The sequence below is a fragment of the Frieseomelitta varia genome, unplaced genomic scaffold (assembly GCF_011392965.1).
Source record: "Frieseomelitta varia isolate USP_RPSP 00005682 unplaced genomic scaffold, Fvar_1.2 scaffold_140, whole genome shotgun sequence".
NCBI lineage: Eukaryota > Metazoa > Arthropoda > Insecta > Hymenoptera > Apidae > Frieseomelitta > Frieseomelitta varia.
The window spans coordinates 1,069,238-1,088,424 of record NW_025109084.1 but is presented as its reverse complement, the minus strand read 5'-3'; the positions used below and the strand labels follow the sequence as shown (position 1 = coordinate 1,088,424).

The 19,187-nt window shown below is 36.5% G+C and overlaps 1 protein-coding gene across 5 annotated transcripts in view; it reads left to right on the top strand.

Annotated features, from left to right (window-relative positions):
• LOC122532455 (probable serine/threonine-protein kinase dyrk2) overlaps positions 1 to 19,187 on the top strand; it is a 307,330-nt gene that overhangs the window by 283,881 nt on the left and 4,262 nt on the right. For 2 of the 5 annotated variants that reach the window (XM_043661233.1, XM_043661266.1), the window contains 9 exons: positions 11,130 to 11,271; positions 12,417 to 12,636; positions 14,209 to 14,307; positions 14,504 to 14,662; positions 14,914 to 15,052; positions 15,350 to 15,665; positions 15,817 to 15,946; positions 16,367 to 16,818; positions 17,084 to 18,779. In XM_043661233.1, the coding sequence (XP_043517168.1) occupies positions 11,130 to 11,271; positions 12,417 to 12,636; positions 14,209 to 14,307; positions 14,504 to 14,662; positions 14,914 to 15,052; positions 15,350 to 15,665; positions 15,817 to 15,946; positions 16,367 to 16,818; positions 17,084 to 17,190 (1,764 nt within the window). In that variant the 3' untranslated portion in view covers positions 17,191 to 18,779. Of the gene's footprint in view, positions 1 to 11,129; positions 11,272 to 12,416; positions 12,637 to 14,208; positions 14,308 to 14,503; positions 14,663 to 14,913; positions 15,053 to 15,349; positions 15,666 to 15,816; positions 15,947 to 16,366; positions 16,819 to 17,083; positions 18,780 to 19,187 lie in introns of those variants that run through there. The other 3 variants (XM_043661242.1, XM_043661252.1, XM_043661258.1) reach the window with 3 other exon arrangements.

The following is a 19,187-nucleotide window of genomic DNA, read 5'->3' as shown; positions in this document are numbered from 1 at the left end:
GATTGTTAACTTAACATTGGATCCATGAATCTATCTATCTTTTAGATAAACAACGTATATAAAGCGTTTTTTTGTCGAGTTTCTCTTTGTGTCGTAGTTGTCAGAAGTACAGGTCGAGTTGAAATTGCGTATGATGACGTGTTAACCTTTGTTTAAAATTATCAAAAGTCCCAAAAAGTACTATCTCTGATGAAAAATTGTTCGATCGAGTATTTGAAAGTATTAAAAAAACATCGAAGTCTTTCGTGCAAAAGATTTCAATTTCAGTTTTTTAAATTCTTGTGCTTGAACGCTTCTTGCCAGGGATTTTCAGTAGTTCAATACTACTTCAATCAGGAGCATAAATTACTTTTATACTCTTATATCCTCGTGTATAAACTTGTATTCTTCGAACCTCTGAACGGGCAAAGCAATTATTTTAACGCTGATTGCAAGATTATCTGTGCAGAACATATTTACAAAATATTCGCCAAGACATCTCGCTTTCGACCGCTTCGTTTACAGAAGTAAAACGAAGAAAATTTCGCAAATGTGTTGCACGGAAACAAGGATGAAAGCCACTTACGTGGTTCTAAACGACCACGCGATTCACATCTCGGAATAATTCCATAATTAGCAAACTTCGTAGCGAAGTACGTGGAAGTTCAACGATGGTTTACAGCCTGTATTTGGACCGTGAAAGATCCCACGACGAAGTGTTTTATGGTACGAGCGTTCGTCTCAAAACGAAAGTTTGTAACGTTTAAGCTTCATGGTGTTTCCTTCCTTGAATTTTTCCCTATACGAAAATTTCCGTATTTCATTTATCGACGTGCGTAAAAGGACGTCTGAATATATTAATCTTGCACACGTACACGGTCCAGGATGCCTTGCGTTGGCGTACTTTTACCAGAAGTTAGAAGATAGACGAAGACTTTTTCCCTCCTCTGGATTGTATCGAAGAGAATTTATAAACTCGAATTTCGCTCGTTACCTATAATTTAGAATATAGCACGAGCTATAAACTGTAATTCGTGAAAGTGGAATTTATGGAGTATATCGTCTATTAACTGTGGGATTAACGCCACTGGTAAATTCGTTAGAAAAGAGAGAGCGTTAAGGTAGATTGATGAAGTATTTTCACGTAATTTTATATATTAGTTAGCAACTATCTAATAACAAACAATCTTTAGAAGAAGAAAAAAGAAATTGAATATATTCCTATCAGAGTTTCAGATTTATAATCGTTGAAATTTTTCAATTAAAAAGTAATCCGCAATTATCATATAACAATTTTCAAGTAGAAATCAAATATGTCTAAACTTCTGAGTTCTGAACAAGGGAATGATATCTTTCTGAATAAAGAGATAATGATAAAAAAAATTAGTCTCAAGCTCGAAGAATTTAGAAACTTTAGATTTACAATCACCAAAAATTTTCAATTAAGAACTAATCTGCAATTATCATATAACAATAGTTCTCCGAGTTCAAATAATGATAAAAAAAAGTTAGATTTTCAAGTTCAGGGAATTTAGAAACTTTAGATTTACAATCGCTAAAATTTTTCAATTAAGAACTAATCCGCAATTATCATATAACAATAGTTCTCCGAGTTCAAATATGTCTAAATTTCTGAGTTCAAAAATATCTTAGATTAATTTAAATATCTTAGAGATTAGATTCTCAAGCTCGAAGAAGTTACGCAAATTTTCACATGCGCGCGCACACATTGTAGTGAGCGCCGGTGCTCGTGAATGATCACAGAGAATAGAGAAATGGTAAAAGTTACGTTTGGAACACCCCGTAGGTGATAGGTCGAAGGAGTTGCGTCGCGCTCGAGGTATCGCATTAGAAAGGCGCGTGGCTGCAGCCAAGAGATGTCACAAGGTAAACCGCATGCATAACTCGGCTATAGGGAATTATTGTACGTATGTAACTAAGTATTGCCTATCTCTCTCGAAGAATCGAGGCAGCACACACCGGCATCCGTTGGCGACTTGGAACGTTCTATCGTCCTTGGGAAAAATCCGCCTCTTGCGAACGCGTATCTTGCTATCTTTTCTTCCCCCGCGATTCCTTCTGTTACCATTTGGCTGGTCTCTCCTCTCATTGTCGATGAAAAGCTCGGGTTAATCGCTGCTGTTCAAATGAATTCTAAAATTCTTTCTGCTCGACGAGTGTGTGCATTTATTTCGAATTTCATTGAAGAACTCAAACGTCGTCTGCGTCCTCATTTCACATCCTTCTTTCTGTATCTTGTAATTAAATGTGATCACAACGAACTATACCTTACAAACGATCGTATGTATCGTATATAGCTTGATGTTGGATGTTCTGTAAATTTTCGAAACTTACTTTTCGTAGATCGAACGAACATCCGAGAAGAATTTTCTTCAGAGTGGCTACCAGAACAAAGAACCTCTCTCTCGCCCCCTCCCCCCCAAAAAAAGTTTCTCGAATACTCGAACATCCCGAAGATCTATTTAAAGTTTCGGAACCAAGATCGAACCAAGTTCCTCTTGTTCGGTGGAAAACAAGGTTCCCCGCTCGATACTTCAATTTTTGAGTGTCGAGAGTGAAGCTTGCAGAGGATTTGGCTTGCAGTGTCGGCTGGCCGCCCGTGAATCTTCGCGTTTTATTTTTATTTATGCTTTTCGAACGGTCGGTTTGCCCTGCCGGCTGGCAAAGGTCCGGACACCGGAGAGAGGAGAAAACGAGAGGAGAATAAAAAAGAAAAAGAGGGTAAAGGGAAGAGCGCACGATTACAATTTATACGCGCGACGAACCAGGAGAGAGAAGCGTTCGTCTCCCGGTTATTCCACGGTTGGCCCGGTCTTTTTATTTATACCGATGCAGCGACGCGAGTCATGCGAGTCCGCGCTGACCGAATAATAATTTTTCATTACGCGAGGTCGATCGAGCGAGGCGTAAGTTGTGAAACGCAAGTTTCGGTGTCGGCCGTTTTTCTTTGTGCAATATCGCCCCCGATCGGTGAAACACAATATTCACAGCCTGGAATTTCTTCCAGATTTTTTTCCCCCCGATTTCAATTCAAAACTGAGACTGGCCGCCGAATGCGTCTGTTTCGTCGAATCACGCGATTATAACCTCTTGCGCTGGAATGACGTGCTACGTCGAGAATTTTTTTGCTCCAAAATTGCAATATTTTCTCAGTTTTAAGTATATTTAAGTAAAACAAAATAGGTGTCTCTCCTATTTTACTTAAATGAGTATGTTTAAGTGAAAACATACCAAATAGGTGTCATTCTTATTTTATTTACATGAGTATGTTTAGGTAAAAACAAAATAGGGTGTGTCACTCTTATTTTACTTAAATGAGTATATTTAAGTAAAACAGATAATAAATTTATTACTTCTCAATAATTTCTAGAACAAGTTCAAAAAGAAAGCGACGAATTATTGTATACGATTTTGGCTACTCATTGTGGTCGGTAATCAATTGCCAGCGCAAGTGGTTAAAAATTAAGTTTGTTGTCACATTGTGGAATTTTGGACGGATGTGTTCAAATTTGTTTTAATTTTTTTCTTTTTCTTTTGCACGCTCAAATTTTCTATCGAGAAAATTTCGAACAGAAACAGATTGCCGCGTCTTGCTGAAGGGTAGTTGGATTTTGCATCGGATATATATATATATATACACATACGTGCATACGTTAATTTCGTATCTCTCTAGATTCAAGTCGAGCACTGAAATTCCGAATCATTCCTCAAAGTTGAGACATCATGGTTTTATTTAGAAATTTCAACCGGTCAACCGTAACTCGTAACTTATCTGAACCAACATCACTTAGGCCAACGACCAGCAGTAGCCACTTCCTATTAAACGCAAACGAGGAAACGTGGACAAGCCTAATCGAGCTGCTTGAATTCCTTTAAATTGCTAGAAACTCGCGTGCTCCAGAAATAAAAATTACGCTCCCCAGCCGTTGTTGGATCAGCAAACTATCCAACCAAATTACGCACTATGTCGTAAATAATCATAAAGAGCACCATTGTGAGATCCTGAGATATGTTTCTTTTTGACAGAGGTGTTTCTTGGGACGACGGTTAGGTCACGGTCCCGCGGCCCTTTAATAGAAATTTATGTCAACGTTCGCCCGATCTTAATCGTCGGTTAGGCTTGATCAATTGGCGGCGAATCAATCTGTCGAGTTCAACGCGTATATTCACGCTCGGTTCATCAACAAATTGTCCTTTGAAAATAGAGATCCGTTTGGTTCGATGTAACGGAAAACTCACTCGAGTACTTTCTGCCTTTCAATCGATGTTTATTTGCGTGGCCAAACAAGTTTGATTCTGTGTTATAGCAAATTACGAAGTAAAATACATATGTTTGCGGATTTCTACTTTCGAGAAGAAAATTCGGAATTTCTTCAACATACATATATATATATAATTTACTTATAGTTATTTCCTTATTTATTTATAGTTATAATTAGTATATAATAACTATATTTACTTATAATTATTATTATAACTATTATGTATTATATATATAATAATTATAACTATAACTAAATATTATATACTAATTATAACTATAATAATAGTTATATATATATTATTATATATATATAACTTATAATTTATAACTAAACTATATAATTTAGCTATACAATTTAGCATAATTAAACTATATAATTTAGCATAATAACTAACTATATAATATATATAACTTATAATTTATAACTAAACTAATTATAATTATAATTATTATAACTATAACTAAATATAGTTATTATATACTAATTATAACTATAAGTAAATTGTATATATATTTAATTATAATTTATATATAAAAATATATATAATTACAAGTTATATATTCTAGTAATTATATTATAATTATATATATATCAATACGATAAATTATATATATATATATTATAATATAATTACTATAATATATAACTTATGATAATTATATAATATAACATATATAATTATATATAAAATCAATACGATAAATTTTATACATATATATATAATTTATTGTATTGATTTTGCAATTCCGAACGAAAGTAAAAAATTCTTCTTCCACATTGTGAACAGCGTTCGACAGAAGTGCAATATTATCCTGCACTTTCTAATCAATCGGGCCAACATACGTACAGTGTAAAGACTCTGAAATTACACGATTAAATGGAAAATTATCTCGCTTGACGTACATACATCGACACGTGGTATTAACATTGCTTTAATAACAGACACGATATCCGCAGCCCGCGTGCAATTATAACTATAATTACGCGCGAGTTATCGACTATTTATAACCGAGCGACATTGTAAACGAGAAGAAGAAGCTGCTCGTTGTTCCTCTGTGAATAGGAGATCCTCAGAAGTCTCGATCTTCAACTTCCTCGATGATCTACTTCGCTTTTCGCTTTGATTTATGTTTCATTCGTCGAGAGGAGTTCCGTATCAAGCTAGATGTAATGGCCAAATGGGAGGATATTTCGATATTATCTATCTTTCAGCCGAGCTCGCTTCACTTCCACCTAATTGCCAGTCTATAGTTCTCGTCGCAATTGAACACACGATCCTGTGATTGCTCGTTATATATCGATGAGCTACTCGCGAATAACAGAAGTTAGCAAGGTACAGACACACCCTGATGGACAAAGAAACTTGTTTTCCGTTTCTTATTTTCCAATACTCTCCTAGATATTGGAATGTTCTTTAATAAAATTTAATCAAATGTAAAACAATTTAATAAATAATTAAATAATTTAAATGTGAAATAATTTAATAATTTTAATAAATATTTAATAAATATTTAATAATTTGATAAATGTAAAATTTAATAAATGTTTTTTAATCAAACACTTGTGATTAGATCGAGGAAGTTTCTGCACTTATGGCGCAATTACTGGTCACGATGTCATTATAATCTTCAGGTTGATCAAATCTCCATTTGAACTTCATTTCTGTAATTAAATCGATGAAACGATGAGATTGCCATAAATGTACTCCACGTGTATGTACTTAAGATTTATGAAAAGCGATGGATGCACTTTCGATCTTTTCTGCTCCTTACTTTTAGATAGTCACCTGAAAATAGATATTCACTTCTTTAATTAACACGCTGGCTATTTTAATCGCGCATGATTAGCGTGTTCTTTCTCCTTTCATTTATTTAAAAACACTTCTTTCTTCTTTCTTTCATTTAAAAACTGAAACGTGGTAATTATTAATTGTAGACGGGGTTATGTTTGTACACGAAAGATGGAAAGTAATTTGCGAAATTAACTTCTTTGTGTAAAAAAAGCAAGTGAATTTTTATAGCACAAGTCTGAAATAAATAACAGTGACAAGAAAATACTCTGTTGGTTTGGAATATCACTTGACAGTGTAACTGATAAGCTGCAAAAGCCTTGATAATTGCCACGTACGGGCGGAAGTAATTAATGCTTCCTCCTAATCAATGCTAATTCTGCTTGTGGCGGACGAATTTTACGAAACAAACGGATTCACTAAACCGATATATATATATATGTAGAGAGAACGTTAAACTTTTATAATGATGCAGTTAATCATCAACTCTCCACATATTTTTATAGTTTTTCTAATCAAGAATTTCGTCTCAAAAAGAAAAGAAATTATAAACCTGCAAATCTGTTGTAATCCATTTTATAATAATAAATATAGCATCATGAATATTGTTTCAAGAGCTTGAAATTTCACGAGTAGAATGTCACGTTAATACAATATTGGTTCTTGAGCAATAAATCAAAGTCCTCAGTCCCAATCGCTCCAAATTCTCAACCTCCGTTTCTCGCCAACACTCTCGACAACACGATCCCAACGATCCATCAAATCTTTCAAACTCACAAATCAACTGTCCGCGATTACAATATCTCGCCGGTGCGTTTCCTTTGCGAAGCAACTTCGACAACGAAGAAGTTTCTGTCGGTTCCCAGGCATGTCTCCATCGATCGCGTTTTTACAAACCGCTGTGAGTTACGGTGGATGGCATACTCGAACGAAGGGAACATCTGCAAGTACTCTTGTTGATGATATATTTATTATTATATGTAAAAGTTGATATATTCATTAATATATATATATATATATATATAATAAATTATGTAGTTGATATATTTATTAATATATATATAATAAATTATGTAGTTGATATATTTATTAATATATATATAATAAATTATATAGTTGATATATTTATTAATAAATTATATATAAAAGATGATATATTTATTAATATATATATATATATATATATATAAAAGTTGATGTTAAATTTATTATTCGTCAAAAAAAGAAAAAAAAAAACAAAAGTTGTACTACTTGGAAAACAAAGTTACACGTATCTAGGAATACATATATGTTTCACGAGCTATTCTAAAATTCGGCCAGAAAATAAATTGTGGAATTTAGATTTAAATATTATTTCATTTCCAAGTTGTTGCAATTCTTTTTTTTTTTTATATATATATATATGAGCAGTGACATATTCTCCAGTTAGTTAAACATAATATAATATATTAAAATTAATGGAATTATTATTATTTATCAACTGAACCGAAGACTGCTACTTTAATAACAAAAAACACAGCTCTTATCTCGTAAAATTTTACTGTATAATATACTTCGTATCAGTTTGAAACTTTTCAAATGGGACTTGAGCGACTTTTCAAAATAAAAATTTCTATCACACTAAGTAACCAGCTAATTTTTCCGTGCACAAAATCTTAGTGATTTTAAATTAGTTTAAATTTTTCAATTATTAATACTAGCTGCAGTTTACTTGGAAATGAAAGGATAACGTAGTGATGTAAATATTGAAAACAACCAGCTTGATATTTTTTTTTTTTTTTTTTTTTTTTTTTTGAAAATGGACACGGGGGCCACTTTCAAAATAAACGGCTCGCGTCTTAACTCGAGCAGAGCGATACGAGAGGAGAATCGTCGGATGCAAATCGCGAGACTCGCGAGCGACGACTGAAATCCGCGAGGAGAACGCGCGAAGAAAATTAATGGACGGGCTGTCGGTACAATAATTCAAGCCTCAGCCGTTGCCACGGCGAAGAAGAAACGAGACAAAGACAGGCTGATTGTCATTCAAACGGCACAAGCGACCGGTGACTGCCCTTGGCCACGCGGAAAGGCGACGCTTCGCAAACGAAACGCTTTAATGGCTGAAAGAGGAGACATAATTGTCGGCTCGGCTTCTCCCGGTGTCGTTAAACTTGTTGAGCTACTGTCCAGGGTCAATAATCCGACACATTCTCTACCGTCTAGCTTGTTCGTTCTATTTTTCCGGAAGATTATCTCGCACAGATCCTGCTCCTTCTTTCTGCCATTAAAGACCAACATTTCGTTTGCTGCTCCTTCTCAATCTCTATTGGAGTACACCCTTGTTTCATTTGCATATTATCGATAACATCGTGCATTTCGGAAGGAATACGTATAGTTCTTAAGGGGACCTAAAAATTACGTATACTTTGGACGGCTAGTAAAAAAAAAAAAAAGTACATATTTGGTTGACACGAGCTTTTGTGATTTATTTTAACACATTATGAACTATAAGAAGCAACATTAAAAAAAAAAAAAGAGAATTCTTATTATTTACTTTTTTTTACGTTGCCTAACGATGCGCATGATTTCAGCCAAACAGGATTAGTTGCAACAAAAAGACAAGAAAAGTTCACAAGTAAACAATATTCTCTAGGGATCGACGATCCAACATTTTCATTTTTGTGAAAATTATGAAAATAGCAGCTATTTGTCTTTTGATGTATCGAATTTATGCCAAAAATTTCTACGTTTTTTGTTCATATTTTTCAATATTGTTAAAAAAAATATTAGAAATCGTCAATCCCTAATAAATGTTACACTAAAGATACGTACCAAGTTTCACAGTAATCGGTTGGTTAGATTCCCAGATATCTTGCACACCGTTTCTAAAAACCTAGTTTCGAGAGAAACGCGTTCAAAGTTTCAGAACGTCATTTTTCATATGTATCCTTTATTTACTTTTGTTTACTTATACATCGCGGCTCACAGTTCTTACAATTCACAACTAAATTGAATCCAAGTCCCCGTTTCACCAAAAGTAATATTTGAATCGGACGATTTACACTTTATAATACTGCTTAAAGTTGTAAACAGTGATACAAATTCAGTTATTCTGTATCTGTGGCGGATTTATTATTATGCCCCAAAATAAGTCGTTTTAAAGGACCTTTTGTATCTTATTTCTAAGACTTCAAACTACTATTTAAAACAAAAAACAAAAAAATCGATTTTTTGAAAATTTTACACTTTTTCTTCTCTCCCTATTATTTTTCTTTCTCTTCCTTTCTCTTGATTTAGTTAGCTCCATTTTCTTGGAAATTCGAAGTTTATTGGTTGATCGATGGCGTTCGAGCAGAAGAAAAAAGCTATCCTTTACGTGACACTTTTACGTGACACATACGAGATTTAGCGATCGTTAAGTCTGTGGTATGTGCGTGCTTTATGGGCCAAATCGAATGGAGGAAATGATTTCGTTTCACGCATCCTGCATACACATGTGCTGAAATGTCGCTTCTATCGTGGATGAAAGGAAGTATTTCCAGCGATAAATTAAGAAAAACAAATTCAGCGTCAAATTAAGAAGTAATTTTAATCAAGTTACCATCTTGCTCAACCAGTAAGCTCATGAATTTAGAAGTTAAATGATAATTTGTACAACAAATGATAGTGTGTACGTGTTACATTATTTCTTGCTTTTAGTTCGAATAAGCGAATATTTTATCTTCGTCCGCAGCGTTTCTTCCGCGTCTTTAACTTCAAATGGAGCGAGTCGACCGAATATTTTATTTTCGTGGATGTAAAACCTTGGATTTTCTTTACCGAGGGAGTAATAATAATTCACTGAGAGAATTCTGTATCGACCGTGGATAACCTAGATTTTCCTTCGAAAAGGTTTTCTTTTTTCTTTTTTTCTTTTTTTCTTTTTTTCTTTTTTTTTTTTTTTAAGCGATTTCGCTGAATAATGTCCCGAGACGAAACGAGTTGGCATGCGAACATTGTATTACGATCACGGGAACATAATCGTCGACGTGATTCCCGTTGTCGACGATGTCTATCGGTGGAATTTATGGCAGCCACCCTGTTACCCCACTTTCCCTCGAGAAACTCGGTGATTGTAAAATACTGCGACGAAAACGCGGCTTTCTTTGTGTCCCAGCTTGGATAAATAAATTTGAAAGTTGCGAATGGAACAACCTACGAAAAAAAAAAAAAAGAAGAAAAGAAAATACGCGAATTTGTGTATTTCCAACGCGATAATGGAAAAGTTTTGACTCTACGCTACGAAAGTTCCAAACTATGAATTACACAGCGGATATTGTGCCGTGGAGAAAAGGGATTTTGACGCGAGATTTTTATTTTATGAATTCATTGCCACAGGCCATTACGCTGCCGTGTTAACTTTTTACATTAATCGCAGTGAATAGTATTGGGAAAACCTGGTTTTCTCTTGCGAATGATATATCAATAGAATCTATACATTCAAAAATAATGTGCACAGTAGCAATATACAATGTACAGAGGAATTGTACAGTAATAATACAGGCAATATAAAAATTGGAGGATCAAAGAGATTGTGGCAGCTCTGCCATATGAAGAGAACAGATGTAAAATATTTTTTATGGCTTAAAGACTTCAGTGTCTCTTCCTAACGTTGACACATCACTCAACAGCATTCCAGTAATTTGCAAAAGGATATTTTGTAAATGTTCTAATAACATTCCACCATTAAATGCAGATTAAGCACTCGAATTTGTATATTTCTTGTATTATGATTGTATAGCTCACTATTGGAAATTGTTAATGTATCGTTTGTTTTCATAAGGATATCGCCCAAAAATTGCCAACACTTTTTTAATCCACCGTGAAACATATCTTGATAAATATTTAACGTTCTAAAATATTTTCTCTTTGATCTCGGCGCTTTGAGTAACGGCGATAAAAAATAAGGGCTTGGCTATCATCTTAAACACACATACGATAGTTACATATTTATTATATAATACAGTAATGCAGTATTGTGCAATAAAGTATCGTCTATATTTTATAAGAGCTACGAGCGAGATCTTCACGAATTTTATGATTCTTTGTTTCAGAAATTACTGTCGTTCTTCCACCCCAAGTCGACGCGAGTGGACAAATCGGACAACAATAATACAACCAACTCCACGACCAACAACATCCACAACAATATGCCGATACACGAGCCTATCAACGCGACATCTCACGATGTATATCGTACGTACAATTACGTATTTGCATAAAATTGAAATGGGCGCTATTTCACTTAACCACGGGGTGCCTGAAGGCGAATAATAAACGATTCTCTCTTGTTCTTACGGACGTGTCCAAGTGACACTCTTTGTATTCTATCGACAAAGTCAATTGAGCGTGTGCTTGAATATATAGCATCATGCAGTTTATGTGAATTGATTTTTTTTTCTTTTTTATAACGATCTCACCATTTTTTTTTCTTTTTTTTTTTTTTTTACTGTTTTGCGTATGATTTTCCTTTTCAGGTACCCCAAATTATAAATTTATGTGTTTACTTGTAAAACAAAATTATATTTGAGAAGTAAAGATGGAAACCGACTCGATTGTATTCCAAGAAATTTCATTCGCACTTTCTCGACTTGAAAGTGAGCTTCAAGTGTCAAATCATATTAACAATCGTCAAAGTAAAAATGAATTTTTTAGTGTGTCATAAGCTCTGGAACCATAAAGGTTCCAATAGGAACTGAAGCCGGTATCTTTACTTAATTTTGCTACCTATAATTTTGTTCGATGGTTTTCGAGCGATTTATTTTTTTAACAAATAATAAAATAAACTTTAATTTACATCTAGAAGAAACTCGAGAAAGAAAAATATTCAAGTTCGGGAAAACTTGTTAAGAAATATTCATGCATACCAGCTCTGGAGGAATATTTTTTCACAGCTGGAGAAAAAATATTAAATATTAACAATATTAAAAACATTGAATAATCAGTAAACAACATTAAAAATATTAAAAGAGTATTGTCAATTCAAATCGTATGAGTCTACTTTCATTCATCTTGTTGATGTTTTCTTACAAAGGCAAAGACATCTTGATTTAAAATAATTAATTCGTTGTTTTATTATTTATCGCCAAAACATAAATCGTAGACTAGAAATAATTATAAATAATAATAAATTATATAATTAATAATATAGTTATATAATAAATAAATTATATAATTAAATTATAATAAATATATTTATTATATATTAATATAATATAATAAATATAATATATTAATATACTTATTATATATTATATATTAATAATTATATATAATATATTAATATTATAAATAATAATTAATATTAATTAAATTACATTTGTTTTATAAAAACAAAAATACAGCTGGAAGATTGCCAATGACAGCTGCGGAGGCTCTCAAGTATTACGGCTCGAGGCTCACCGAGTTCGAGCGCGCCGAAATCGAAAAGTACTCGGAGATTTGGTATCTCGGGCTGTCGGCTAATAAGATCCGTGGCGAGGAGGGTGCAGCCCAAAACGGTGGATACGACGACGAAAACGGTAGTTACAACAAGGTCTTCCACGATCATATCTCGTACAGGTGCGTTTCTTCTATGGAACTTTCATTTTAATCGCTTAACACCTAATGGACGTTTCATTCTTGCGTCTCGATTTCACGAGTTTATTACTATCCACACGATTCGATCGCTGTTAGGAGCAATAAGCATTTTAATTGGTTGTGCATTGTACTCGTTGATCAAATCGCGAGATATACCGCGCTGAGATTTGAAAAAGCAGCTTTCCAATCTTTAACAACATTTTCTCTTTCGATTGAACATCAGGCCGTTTGAGAATTTCTCATCGACAAAAATTCGCTCACGTTCACGTTCGAATATGGAAATTAAGGAAATGAATGTCACTGTCCATACGAATAAATCTTCCACTTGATCTTTATGTTTTAAATTGCAAGATATATGTCAAAGCGAAGAGAAAAGCTTAAGACGACGCAACTATATCGTCTTCCAAAGTCACGTTCGTAGAACGCCAGTTCTCGTGCTCTCGTTACTTTTGCTTGAATCGGAAGTAGAGTATCGAAGAGCAATCATCCGACGCGAAACGAGATACGCTGCTCGGAAAGAAGCGAATGCACAGCCATAGAAAACTGAATCTACGACTCTACGGTGCAAAGTGCATTTCTGTGCATTCGATCACGATTGAAAAGAATTGATATCATTCGACGAACACCATCCTCTCCGAGATAATACAGTTTATTAATAATTGCGGAAGAAATGGCTTTCGCTTTTACAATTTTCCTTCCTTTTTTTTTTTCTTTTTAATGAAAATCTCATAAATTCAACCATCTGTCATCAAAAAGTTTCTCAGAATAAAAATTGGTGGCAGAACTCTGGCGAAATTTTGAACTTGACAACCAGTAGGACAGGTTTCAAAAACTTTAAATTTGTAACGTTGAATGCACAGCCACAGAAAACTGAATCTACGACTTTACGGTGCAAATGCATTTCTGTGCATTCGATCACGATTGAAAAGAATCGATATTCAACGAACACTGTCCTCTCCGAGATAATACAGTTTATTAATAATTACGGAAGAAATGGATTTCGCTTTTACAATTTTCCTTCCTTTTTTTTTTTCTTTTTAATGAAAAACTCGTAAATTCAACCGTCTGTCATCAAAAAGTTTCTGAGAATAAAAATTGGTGGCAGAACTCTGGCGAAATTTTGAACTTGACAACCAGTAGAACAGGTTTTAAAAACTTTAAATTTGTAACATTGAATGCACAGCCACAGAAAACTGAATCTACGACTTTACGGTGCAAATGCATTTCTGTGCATTCGATCACGATTGAAAAGAATCGATATTCAACGAACACTGTCCTCTCCGAGATAATACAGTTTATTAATAATTACGGAAGAAATGGCTTTCGCTTTTACAATTTTCCTTCCTTTTTTTTTTTCTCTTTTTAATGAAAATCTCGTAAATTCAACCGTCTATCATCAAAAAGTTTCTGAGAATAAAAATTGGTGGCAGAACTCTGGCGAAATTTTGAACTTGACAACCAGTAGGACAGGACATTTTTTTTAAAAACTTTAAATTTGTAACGTTGAATGGAGAATTCGTAAGGAAGGCAAATAATCGATGATTCTCTGTTCAGATACGAGATACTGGAGGTGATCGGGAAAGGAAGCTTCGGGCAAGTGATCAGAGCGTTGGATCACAAGACGGGACAGTACATCGCCATCAAGATCATCAGGTGAGCGAACGGTCTGAACGTGATCTCCTCCCCGTTCGGTGAATCATTCTACATTATATTACCATACGAATCTCGCGTTTCGCGACGCGATGACTGGCTCGCCTTTATCGTCCGCTTCCCATTCACGCGGTTTATCCGGTTTTCTTCCCCGGCATTAAAACGTCGCGTCATGCTATCGCGTGTGTGCTTTTTGCAGGAACAAAAAGAGGTTCCATCACCAGGCGCTCGTCGAAGTGGAGATCTTGGAACACCTGAGGAAGAAAGACTTGGAGGCGAACGCTTCGCACAATGTGATACACATGCTAGAATACTTCTACTTTAGGAACCATTTGTGCATCACCTTTGAGTTAATGAGGTACTTCGTTCTTCGCTTTAATCTTCTCTTCTCTTTTTTTCCTTCTCGGATAATGTTCTAACGCCGAAAGCTAGCAAAGTGTAGAAATCGTTGTGAAAGGTACATAAGAAAGTATGTACGACGAGAGAAGGAGAGAGGCAAAGATTTTTACGCTGTACGTTCTTCCACGAAAATCTCTTTCGTGGGTTCTGTAAATCTGGAAATAATTCTACACCCTGATGGACGACGTTTTTTCCGTTTTTTCGTTGCAGTTTGAATTTGTACGAGCTAATCAAAAAGAATAACTATAAGGGATTTAGCCTGAGCCTAATACGACGATTCGCCAACTCGTTAGTTAGCTGTCTGAAACTGCTGTATCGAGAGAAGATCATCCACTGCGATCTGAAACCCGTAAGTGTTCAATCATTCTCCCCGAGAAACAGAGGTAATTCCTTTTTACTTTCACAAACAGTCTGTTACGATCGAACGTTTACGCGAAACCGAAGAAAGCGTTTTTTCCCGTTTGTTCAGTCAGCGAAAGCTACGAGCTAAGCCACTAATCGACGCGTTCATGAACTGACTGACTGACGTCGAAAGTAAATAGTGATGTAAACAGCGAAGAATGCAAGGGGTTAATAGGAGCGGAGAGATCCTCTCTCCCCCGGTGCCTAACGTCATTCTCTAATCCATCGTTCTTGCTCGTTGCAGGAGAACGTGCTTTTGAAACAGCGGGGAAGCAGCTCGATCAAGGTGATAGATTTCGGATCATCGTGTTACAGCCACCAGCGTGTATATACGTACCTCCAGTCGAGGTTCTATCGAAGTCCAGAGGTAATTCTGGGCCTTCCGTATGGCACGCCGATCGATATGTGGAGTTTAGGCTGTATCCTGGCCGAACTTTACACCGGCTGCCCGTTATTCCCCGGCGAGGATGAGATCGAACAGCTCGCTTGCATCATGGAAGTTCTCGGCCTCCCGCCGGAACATATTATCGATCACGCGACTCGTCGCAGGCTTTTCTTCGGTAAGTAGAAGCTTGAATAGTAGAAACCAGAATTCTTGCGTTGAATATCAGTCGTACGTCATTGAGAAAGTTGATGAATTATGAAGAATGTTTGGGACACGGGGTAGGGATCGGGTAATTGTACAGTTAAAATCGAAAGGATCGCTTTCAGATCCGAAGGGAAGTCCTCGATGCGTGACAAACAGCAAGGGCAAGAAGAGGTGGGCTGGTAGTAGGAATCTTGCCGTGGCTCTCCGTTGCACCGACGCGCTTTTCGTCGACTTTGTTCGCAGATGCCTCGAGTAAGTTTCTCTTTCATCATTCTTCCGATTAAAAATATATCGTTTGAGAAATATTAAACAACTGACGAACAAGAAAAAGAATATTTGCTGGACTTGCGCCGATTCATTCTGCTTCGTTAAAACCTTCCGCCTGCTGTGCCGGAGTCACAGTTTTGAGTCGGGTGTTACTCTGTACAGTATCGGTGAGCCATCCGAACGACTCTAAATATGTATATTAGTGGGATATCCGTGTGAGTCAGAAATGACTCCAGCACTGGACGCTGAGGTTCAGTAGTCGGAGAGTTAAGATTAAGAAAAGACAAGTTCCTCCGTTCTAAAGGACCGACACAGAATGTTATCTGAATACGCGATGTATCCAAGTCCGTTAATCCGTTCGAAACGTCTCTAACGAAAGCGTAAACTCCTCTTTCTTTCCGGCAGGTGGGATCCAAAGAAGCGCATGACCCCCGACGAGGCGATGCGTCACGAGTGGCTGAACTCGTCCTCCTTTCACGTTGGCTCCTCGACGTCGACGATAGCCGCGTCGACGGTGAACGCGAACACGAACGCGAACGCGAACACAACGAGCATGGAAACGTCGTCGCAGTCCGCCCACGCTCAAACGGTGAGCGTGACGGTGAGCGCGCCGAGGCAACGGGCAACCACCGTCGAGGATCCTCCGTACGCGATGTACCGTCTGTGCAAAGGGCGTAAGTACGTGCAGAGGATCAGCACGACCGAGAACACCGACAACGCTGGCCTCGTGGTGAAGAGCAAGCTGAACGGAAGCGCCAGCAGCCACGCGCTCGCCAGTAGCACGCAGACCACTACCTCGAGGCACGCCTCGACCGGCGATATCGTCGCGAGTCTGGACCCAAATCTCGACGATTCCGGTACGTTTTTACCGCCGATATTGTGAAATCGGTTTTGCGCTACCCACTTCTAAATGACATGCTTACGCGCGTCGTACCGTGTCGCGATCGTACAGCACACTCGCTCTCCGATCTACACCGAGATGACACACGATACGAAAAAAAAAAAAAAAAAACGATCGTTTTATACACAATTATAAGGAATACGACAGGCGTATATTGATCTTTCTTTTTTCTTTTTCTGTTTTTTTTTTNTTTTTTTTCTTTTTTTTTTTCTCTCAATCAGAGCGAACAACAGGTTGGAAGATCGATTTGGTCACGACAATAAAAAGCAAACCACGTACACATACACAAACGCATACTCGATCGTGCGACCGGTTAAGACCAAACTAATATACAGTTCATAAATCCGTTTAAATGACGACGATGACTCTCTCGTGAAGACACGATCGTCTCAATATTCGCGAGCAGCGAGTATCGATATCCGGTGTGCTCGAAGAGTGAGAGAAACGAACCATTGGGACGATACACACACACGACATCGAGGCACACCAAGAGTTGGCTGGCTGTGGATCTGGCCCCCGGATCGTTGCCGACGCCAAAAGACTAGTCTGGCGTTCTCTCGCTAGTCTCTCGGCGCTAAGAAGTCAAAACAAATGGGACGACGAGGTGCGCGTGTGACGCGAACAACGAGCAGCACGACTTTTGATTATAAAAAGAAAAAAAGAAAAAAAAAAAAAACGAAGAACGCGGTTGTTTCGGTTCGTTTCGGTTCGTTTCAAGCGCGACCGATGAAAATTTTTCTTTCAAAAGAGGAAGAAAAAAGGAATAAATGAAAAATTTGATCCCAGCAGTCCCAACGTCACTCAGGTAATATCGTTAAACAACGCGCGTGCACCGATATCGTTAGAAGTCGATCGGAAAGTAGAGTTTCGTTCCTTCGACCCCTTGTTCATCCCTTTATCCTCCAAGTGTTTGAGCGAGAAATTTTACTACTCTAGCCGATGGGACAATGTGTTTCTTTGCGAATCGCGAATCGAGGGAAGAGAGAGAGGTTACGTTTAGTAACAATGCGCGTGCTTCTTCCAGCGATAACGATCATCGGGGGCGCGTTGTTCATCGATCGATAGGGATCTCCTATCGACGTGAACGACGCGCTTCTCATTCGCACAGTTATTACCCTGTGTTAAAAATAAAAAGAAAAAAATTAAAAAAAGCGAGATGCATAGGAAAAATCGTATAATATAATTCATCGCGATTAATTAGTTAACGATTGTAAGGAAATACGTTCGATTCGCAATCGACGAGCGCAAATTAATGTTACGGTTACTATATATATACATATATATATAAATATATACATATATGTATACTATATGTATACGAAGAGATATGTAGAGAACAGCGAGAGAAAGGGTGAATGCGTTTTTTTGACAACGAGATCACCGCGCGATACGAAACTTTTCTCAACGAGCACTATATCCCAGTATCGAGTCGCGGTTAAAACGTAAACAAGGAAGTTTAAACGAAAAAAGGGGGGGGGAGAAAGAAGATAAATAGAATCTGAGTCGTCTGAAACCCCGTGACAACAGGGTCGTACCGATTAATAATGAAACGTCAAGGCAAACCTCGGTGAGAAAGGGAGGAGAGAGTGCGTGCGAGAGAGAGAGAGAGAGAGAGAGAGAGAGAGAGAGAGAGAGAGAGAGGCGAAACGCCTGAAAAAATGAAACATGTGCCCCAGTTTCAACGAGGCCTGAGTAGTCTTATTGTGATATTAATCTACCACTGTCTTTTACGTAGATCTCTGATATTAAGAAGTAAACGATCGCTATAATTAACGATTATCTTTTTTTTTTTTTTCTTCATTCTTTACTATCAATCATTATTTTCTTAATATTGATTTATCGCTCTCGCTACTATCGCAAGATTATATAATTACATTAACGAAGTTATCCAATGAATAATAACATGCAGAGAGATAACATTATTATTATTATTATTATTATTAATATTATTATTATTATTATTATTAATTATTATTATTGTTGTTATCATAAGGGTTGTACAGACATAATTGAGCATTCGGAATCCAGCGGTTCAGAGCCACGCATCCACTTTTCCTTCAACTTTCATTCTTTCTTTCGTTCTTTTTTCTACAACAGGAGAAATGCACGTCTTCAAAGAAAACACAGTCCCCGGACACTTGGAAAATTCTTCACCGCCAATTGCTCTCCCCGATGTTTGACCGCAGTTATTAGCGCAGTTATCATTAAATTAGTACGTCGTATCTCTTCTCTTTTCTGTTAACCGCTTTAACTTCTCACTGTTTATCATTGTGTTCTCACTGTTTTGTTAGCGAATTTTTCTTTTTCTTTTTTTTTTTTTTTTTT